We start from the raw sequence: 8,793 nt of genomic DNA on the forward strand, positions 1-8,793 counted from the left end.
AAGGTTATAAGTTCTTGCTGGGAACTTGGTTCTACGATTTTCCATATTTGCATCAGGCAAAGAATAAACCAGAAGGTGAAGGTGATGGAGTACAGGTAGAGGTACTAGATGCTTTAGCCACTAAACTTAATTATACGTTCAATCTTACCACTGAGCCACCTGACGAAAAATGGGGCAGCTTTGAGAATGGGTCTTGGAATGGCATGCTGGGTATGATCCATAGAGGAGAAAAGAATTTTACTGTTAATTATTTCGGCTACACCAACAAAAGGATCGAAGACTTCGATGCCACTGTGTCCTACTGGATGGAGGGATTTGGGCTAGCGCTCTTAAAGCCACAGCCGTTGCCAAAGTGGCGCAGCGTGTATTATCCTTTCACTCCACTGGTATGGGCCTCGGCAGCTCTCGCTTTCTCAGTCGTTACTATTGCTTTTTACTTACAAGTGAGTATACAATCTTCTATAATAATATACTTTAATTTACGGATACATTCCTGAATATAGTCTAAATTTTCTTTAATTTTATGTTTCTTGCTCGCACATATCACAACAGAAGTCTGTTTGTGCGGTATATAGCACGTTTGACTTATCGCTGAAAGGAATCTGATCCCGCCTTAAGTGGCGACAAATTTAGCTCATCTTCTACAAATCTTTCATCATTTTTTTGTTGTTTTCATTTTTTTTATTTGTGTGTGTGTGTGTGTGTGTGTGTGTGTGTGTGTGTGTGTGTGTGTGTGTGTGTGTGTGTGTGTGTGTGTAATAATATTATTAATAATAATAATAATAATAATAATAATAATAATAATAATAAACGGTTTATTATTACGGAAGTTTACAAACTGAAAATGTACAGAGAGGGTGGGGAAATACTAAATCCTTAAAGTCTAATCTAGAAACGACATACTATTTATTGATGGCTCGCACCATGGTGGGAATCGCGCTGAGTCTGTACCGGCCCGTGCGCAGCGCCTTTAGGGGCGTTATTTGGTTGTGGTGTCTTGTGGCACGGACCGGGCAAGACGCGTCAGGCGGCAGCATGTGTCGGAGGCGTGGATGACGTAGTAGTCCCCTTCCAAACTTCTCCAGGGCCTCTCGGTGCCTGGCGGATAGTCTGGACAGACTCAGGGTAGTCAGGGCTTCATTATAGGTGGTGTAGGCAGGGACAAGGATGATCCTGCACGCCCTTTTCTGCACACTCTCCAGCTGGAGCTGTTGAGTGTGTGTGAGGGAGGACCGCGCTGGGGAGGTATACATGGTCTGTTGGCGTCCCCAGCGACCTGAGTCTACGCAGCATGCACAGCCTGTAGGTAGCGGATCTTACGGTGCTGGCGACATGCTGCTTCCAGGTCAGCTGGTCATCCACTGTGACTCCGAGAAGTCTGGCACATCGGACCACCTGGAGGGGTTAAGGGCCCACTGTGAGCTGGGCTGGGGGCACTGGTACAGAGAAGGTACAGAAATGCATCACCACAGTTTTGCTGTGGTTGATGGTCATCCTGCTCTCCTCCGTCCACGTCTGTAGTCGCTCCAAAATTACTTGCAGTCGTCCACATACTTCCAGCAATGGGGGGTGTCAGTGAGGGCGTCGTTGATTAGGAAGAGGAAGCATAGTGGACCCATTTTGATCCCCTGTGGGACCCCACATGTCAGCTGTTGGAACTTAGAGACAGAGCCCTGATAGCGAACGGCCTAACGCCTCCCTGTGAGGAAGTCGGCTAGCCACGCTATCAGGTTAAGAGGGAGACCCAGGCTTATTGCCTTGCTGATGACAAAAGTGTGATCAACAAGATCAAAGGCTTTCTTAAAGTCCACAAAAGGAACAGCTAGAGAGGTGTTTCGCTCGTCCAGGTGGCTGTGGATAAATTCAAGGAAGCTGGTCAGGTCATGGGAGGTGGAGGTGGCTTTAATATTTCCAAACTGTTTGATATCCACGGTATTACAAAACTTGGTGTAGGCCCTGTCGTACACAAAATCTTCACAAGTAAGGCTAGGGATGGGGGTCATAGAGACTGGCCTGAGGTCATTGAGTGACTGTGGACTGGAAGTTTTGGGGATGGGGATAACGTAAGATGTCTTCTAGTCCGCGGGGCAAATGTTGGGAGAGAGAGTCGTTTATTATGGAGCATAGCGGTGTTGCTAGCTCTGCAGCAAACTCCTTGTAAATTTTTATGGGAAGTTCAGTGGATGTGGTGGATCTTGGTTTAAATTTAAGTATCCTCTTAAAAACATCCATCGCCTGGACAGTAGGGGGAGGAGAGGGAGCGGGAAGATAGGCAGGAAGCGGAGTGGTGTGGAGGGTAGGAAAGGTCTGACAGACAGCGGCAAAGTGATCGTTATCTCCTGAGCCGCGAGATTAGCAGGAAGGTGTGAGGTGCAAGGAAGAGATGAAGTGTGCTTTTGTAGGCCACACGAAGCTTTGATCCTAGCGTACCACTGTCTGTTGTTGGCTAGCTTGAGATGGTGTACCTTGTCCGGGTAATAGCTTGTCTTGGCAGCCTTAATCTCCCTGATCACGCTGTTTCTTAGCTTCCTGTATAGGACCGGGCAGGAGTGGAACGCCCAGATCCGCTGACGCATGAGTCTTTTAATGCGGGGCGTCATCCAGGGGGCATCAGACGGGTGCACTGTGACGCTCTTGGCTGGGAAGTAGCGGTGAAAGGCTTCTGTGGTGGTGGTGGTGAAGTAGTTATGCCATTTTGAGTGGACGTCCTCCACATCCAGCACCTCGGTCCACGGGTGTTGTGTCACCCACTGCCCAAACTCCCTCATGGCTGAGTCAGGCATGGGCGGTGGGTCCTGGTGACAACTGACCGGGGGTGGTGGGTGTGGGTGTCCACAGTATGGAGAGGTGGGTTCTCCGTCCCATGGGAGGCAGCGGCTTGGGGGGCGGGTACTGCTGGCTTAGGTTTGTCAATATAAGGTCGAGGATGGCTTGCTGGTGGGTGGGGAAGTCCACGACCTGGGTGAGGTTAGCTGGTATAGGATATCGCTAATATCTAATCTGTTAAAGTCCCCACAGATGACCAGCTAGGCGGCAGGATACCTCACCCTCAGGGCATCAGCAATGTCAATGATGTGAGTGGTGAGTAACTGTGCTGTGGTGGCTCGTGGGGGATGGTACACTACGCACACGATGATGGAGGCTGTGTTGCTGTGATGGCAGGGGGGGCGTAACTCTCACCCACAGGGCTTCTACTTCGGCAGGAATATTGACATGGAGGTGTGAGGGGCTGAGGATAGAGCGGCAGAAAACGGCCACTCCCCCACCCCCTGCGTCCTGTCCTGAGGTGATGGAAGAGCTGGTAGTCCTGCATCATGCACACCTCCGGAACAATCTGCCAGGCCTCAGTAACTGCCACAATGCCTGCACAAGTAGAACTCACCGTCACAATCAACTCGTCCATCTTGTTGGCCAGGGACTTCGCATTAAATAAGAGGAGGGAGGGAAGACTATACCACACACGCGGCACTTCAAAGTGTTTGTATTCCCTCTTCTCCACCCTGCGGTTTTCTCTGGCACTGGAGGTCACTACCTTGATGGGACGCACCACACTCTTACCTCCTCTCGATCCGCGGTTCCGAAATAGTTTCAAGGTTTTAAGGCACTGTATCACGTTGGGCGGCGGGTAACCGGATCCTACGGCGCAGGAGGTAGTTGCGTTCGTACGTTTGCACTGCAGCACATATTATTCTTCATGTATCGACACCCACTCGCTAAATGTGTTCACAAGTACAACAGTCCCACCAGGGCGAGCCTAAAACTAAAAACTAAAAGTTGAAAACTGAAAAACTGAGGTCACTATTAAAAGGGGACTGGGAAAGCTAACATGCTGGCCGAGGCTGCTCTAGAGCGCCTAAGGTCACACGTCCTTCCCGTGTGAGGTCAAGACAGGGTGTGTGTGTGTGTGTGTGTGTGTGTGTGTGTGTGTGTGTGTGTGTGTATGTGTGTGTGTTAATTGGGTACCAAACAAAACATTCATATCAAAGTATGAGTTACGACAATAGTTTACAATAAAATAATCTATATAGCAGAGAGGGAAAAATGTACGCACATAGTCTGAGGTAAAGTCTGTCCTGCGTATTCTAAATATTCTTGAATTGATGACTACACTTTGGAGAAAGTGATGCACTAAATGCGGAATGCAGATTATAATATAGATATGCAAATCCATTATATCGAAGTTACCATTTTAAGGCCTAGACATATCATGATTTTATATTAAATATGTATGATTTAATTACATATGTCTACACAGGACATTGCTGAAACCAAACCAACTACGAAAAACAGCGGTCTAGTGTGGCTTTATGTGCTGCGTCCCATGCTCAGCCATGCTTTGCCGCGGCTGCCGGTGACACATAGTCAGCGAGTGTTCGTTGCCTCGTGGTGGTTAACCAGCCTCATTCTTACCACAGCCTACACAGCCAACCTCATCGCCTTCCTTACCATTCCTCTCTACCCCAAAAAACTGCAGACAGTAGAGGAGCTGGCTGAAAGCAATTACAGGTTAGTGGAAAGTTTATATATATATATATATATATATATATATATATATATATATATATATATATATATATATATATATATATATATATATATATATATATATATATATATATATATATTGTGTGTATGTGTGTGTGTGTGTGTTGAAATCTCCACTTGTATCTCGCGTAACATCAATGCTTTATTGGTTTGTGTTGTGATTTGTACATAAATTGTAAAATTATATCAAAGGCTAATTAAGGTTAATCTAGTACAAACTAAGTATTAGTTATCAAACTAAATGAAAGCAAGATAGAAAGAAGTGTACGAAAAGCGTACAGCTTTTGTTTCTGACGTGGCGTGCTGGGAGCTCACGAGGGAACGAATCTGCCGGCTTCAGCAGCAGTCGCTAGCCACCAGACATTATAATACGTCCTATTAAGACGCATTCTCGCCACTGTACCAGTATTATTTTGTTAACTTCGCTAATAAAGAAGAAATTAGAGGCTCTGAACCAATGGATAATCGCAAGGAAGTAATCTTAGCTACGAAACACGACCAGCCGCTAGTAGTGGAACACCAGCGAATCCCATTCACCGTTCCGGCCGTCACCACTTCCCCACCACTCCCCCGTTAGCTCTGACCACAGCTAAGTTATCAATTATTTATAATTTTATTTAGCGATGCTTTCTGTTATTGTGTTATCTCAGAGACACTTCGGCGAGTGTTAAGGTCAAATACTTCATTCATATATATATATATATATATATATATATATATATATATATATATATATATATATATATATATATATATATATATATATGTGTGTGTGTGTGTGTGGGGCGCGGGACAGAGAGACGCGCTCCCCTCCACCTCCCTAGCTCATTGATCAATATATAGTTGGTCGAGTGGGACGTCTGGCGGGATTCGTGACAGTTTGTCTAAAGATACAGCAGGCGCAGGTTTGCAAGGAAATCCACGCTACAGCAGTGGCGTTGGTAACAAGTAAGGACGAGTAAGTCCTTCTGGTAATAAGTCATCACCCAGCCCCCAAAGGAGACAGACTGGGAACATGCTCCACAGAACTCCTATTATTATAAGAATACTGGACTCCTCAAATTTAACTGTCCTAAGTTAGTGACAGCCACAGCTTCTAAATCCCCCAGAAGACGGTGACTTTGATTGTGTCTCAGAGCCGAGACCAGGAGAGCAATGAGAACCGACTAGTATTTGGTTGTGAGGGGAGAAAGTCAGGAGTGGCTGCCCCCTCGTCTGTTGATACCTCATCGTCTCCCATGCAGTCTGGTTTGGACAGGTGTTGTTCACCTGTCCAAACATTCCTCACTCTTTTTCTCATCCTAAACCTTCTAAACCTTGGTTTAACACAGCTTGTTCTCGTGCTATACATGATAGAGAGGTGGCCCACAAAAGGTACTTAAGCCTTCCATCACCAGAATCTCATGGACTTTATATTTCTGCCCAGAACCATGCCAAGTCTGTTCTCCAACTAGCCAAAAACTCCTTCATTAACAGAAAATGTTAAAACCTTTCAAGATCTAACTCCCCTCGTGATTTCTGGCATCTAGCCAAAAATATCTCCAGTAACTTTGCTTCTTCTTCTTTCCCTCCTCTATTTCAACCAGATGGCACCACTGCTATCACATCTATTTCTAAAGCTGAACTCTTTGCTCAAACCTTTGCTAAAAACTCTACCTTGGACGATTCTGGGCTTGTTCCTCCCTCTCCTCCACCCTCTGACTACTTCATGCTACCTATTAAAATTCTTCGTAATGATATTTTTCATGCCCTCGCTGGCCTAAACCCTCGGAAGGCTTATGGACCTGATGGGGTCCCTCCTATTGTTCTCCGAAACTGTGCCTCCGTGCTTGCACCTTGCCTAGTCAAACTCTTTCAGCTGTCTGTCAACATCTACCTTTCCATCTTGCTGGAAGTTTGCCTACATTCAACCTGTTCCTAAAAAGGGTGACCGTTCTAATCCCTCAAACTAACGTTCTATTGCTTTAATTTCCTGCCTATCTAAAGTTTTTGAATCTATCCTCAACAGGAAGATTCTTAAACATCTATCACTTCACAACCTTTTATCTGATCGCCAGTATGGGTTCCGTCAAGGCCGCTCTACTGGTGATCTTCTGGCTTTCCTTACTGAGTCTTGGTCATCCTCTTTTAGAGATTTTGGTGAAACTTTTGCTGTTGCCTTGGACATATCAAAAGCTTTTGATAGAGTCTGGCACAAAGCTTTGATTTCCAAACTACCCTCCTACGGTATCTATCCTTCTCTCTGCAACTTCATCTCAAGTTTCCTTTCTGCCCGTTCTATTGCTGCTGTGGTAGACGGTCACTGTTCTTCTCCTAAATCTATTAACAGTGGTGTTCCTCAGGGTTCTGTCCTGTCACCCACTCTCTTCTTATTATTCATTAATGATCTTCTAAACCAAACTTCTTGTCCTATCCACTCCTACGCTGATGATACCACCCTGCACTTTTCCACGTCTTTCCATAGACGTCCAACCCTTCAGGAGGTAAACATATCAAACAGGGAAGCCACAGAACGCCTGACTTCTGATCTTTCTAAAATTTCTGATTGGGGTAGAGCAAACTTGGTATTGTTCAATGCCTCAAAAACTCAGTTCCTCCATCTATCAACTCGACACAACCTTCCAGACAACTATCCCCTCTTCTTCAATGACACTCAACTGTCCCCCTCTTCTAAACTGAACATCCTCGGTCTGTCCTTTACTTATAATCTGAACTGGAAACTTCACATCTCATCTCTAGCTAAAACAGCTTCTATGAAGTTAGGTGTTCTGAGACGTCTCCGCCAGTTTTTCTCACCCCCCCAGCTGCTAACTCTGTACAAGGGCCTTATCCGTCCATGTATGGAGTATGCTTCACATGTCTGGGGGGGTTCCACTCATACTGCTCTTCTAGACAGGGTGGAATCAAAAGCTTTTCGTCTCATCAACTCCTCTCCTCTAAGAGACTGTCTTCAGCCTCTCTCTCACCGCCTCAATATTGCATATCTAGCTGTCTTCTACCGCTATTTTCATGCTAACTGCTCTTCTGATCTTGCTAACTGCATGCCTCCCCTCCTTCCGCGACCTCGCTGCACAAGACGTTCTTCTTTCTCTCACCCCTATTCTGTCCACCTCTCTAACGCAAGAGTTAGCCAGTATTCTCAATCATTCATCCCTTTCTCTGGTAAACTCTGGAACTCCCTACCTGCTTCTGTATTTCCACCTTCCTATGACTTAAATTCCTTCAAGAGGCAGGTTTCAAGACACTTATTCATCAATTTTTGACCACTGCTTTGACCCTTTTGTGGGACTGGCATTTCAGTGGGCATTTTTTTTATTAGATTTTTGTTGCCCTTGGCCAGTGTCCTTCCTACATAACAAAAAATAAATAAAATAAAAAAAAACATACTGAGCCACCCCTTTTGATAGCTAATGATACAGCTAACAGCGTGTCCAACGAGGTTTCTGGCACTCGGAGACGCGTTGCCCCACTTCTTGTCAAGGCAGGAGAGGGCAGGAAGGAAGCAGTGTCGGGCAGTGTTGGTGGAGAATAGAAATATTATGAATAGCCGGCGAAGGACAGGGGTTTCCAATTTGTGCCATCCACAGTGAAGGAGGCTTGTGTAGAGGTAGCACGTAGAGGCCCAGTGTCTGTCTGTTTTTGAGTCAGGATGGCTCAGGAGCGTTTGCAGCGGCTTTGGTGGTCGGGTTTGGCCACGTTTGTTGAGTGATCCCACGTTGGTCAAGCGGCCAAGCCTGATTACTTCTTTTTTTTTTTTTTTTCAATATGTAGGAGTTACCGGCCAAGGGCAACAAAATTCTAATAATAAAAAAATAAAAAAAAAAACACTGAGATGCCGGAGCCGAACAGGGTCCGAAACTGTAGTCAAATATGAAATGTGTCTTGAAATCTCCCTCTTGAAGGAATTCAGGTCATAGGAAGATGGAAATACAGAAACAGCCAGGCACTTCCAAAGTTTACCAGAGAAAGGGATTAATGATTGAGAATATTGGTTAACTCTTGCATTAGAGAGGTGGACAGAATAAGGGTGAATAGGCAGCGAGACCGCGGGAGGAGGGGAGGTATGCAGTTAGCAAGATAGGAAGAACAGTGAGCATGAAAACAGCGGTAGAAGATAGGTAGAGGTGCAACATTGCGGCGATGAGAAAGAGGCTGAAGACAGTAAGAGGAGAGGAGCTTTTGATTCCATCCTGTCTAAAAAAAAGCAGGATGAGTGGAATCCCCCCTAGACATGTGAAGCATACTCCA

The 8,793-nt window shown here is 45.6% G+C and overlaps 1 protein-coding gene across 1 annotated transcript in view; it reads left to right on the forward strand.

The window, feature by feature from the left end:
* LOC135100116 (uncharacterized) overlaps positions 1-5,715 on the forward strand; it is a 9,548-nt gene extending 3,833 nt beyond the window's left edge. The window contains exons 3-5 of the mRNA XM_064003079.1: positions 1-443; positions 4,256-4,506; positions 5,682-5,715. The exon at positions 1-443 is cut by the window's left edge and continues 688 nt beyond it. Of these exons, the coding sequence (XP_063859149.1) occupies positions 1-443; positions 4,256-4,506; positions 5,682-5,715 (728 nt within the window). The remainder of the gene's footprint in view (positions 444-4,255; positions 4,507-5,681) is intronic.
* Positions 5,716-8,793: the final 3,078 nt, after the last annotated feature.

This window comes from Scylla paramamosain, chromosome 4, assembly GCF_035594125.1.
Source record: "Scylla paramamosain isolate STU-SP2022 chromosome 4, ASM3559412v1, whole genome shotgun sequence".
NCBI lineage: Eukaryota > Metazoa > Arthropoda > Malacostraca > Decapoda > Portunidae > Scylla > Scylla paramamosain.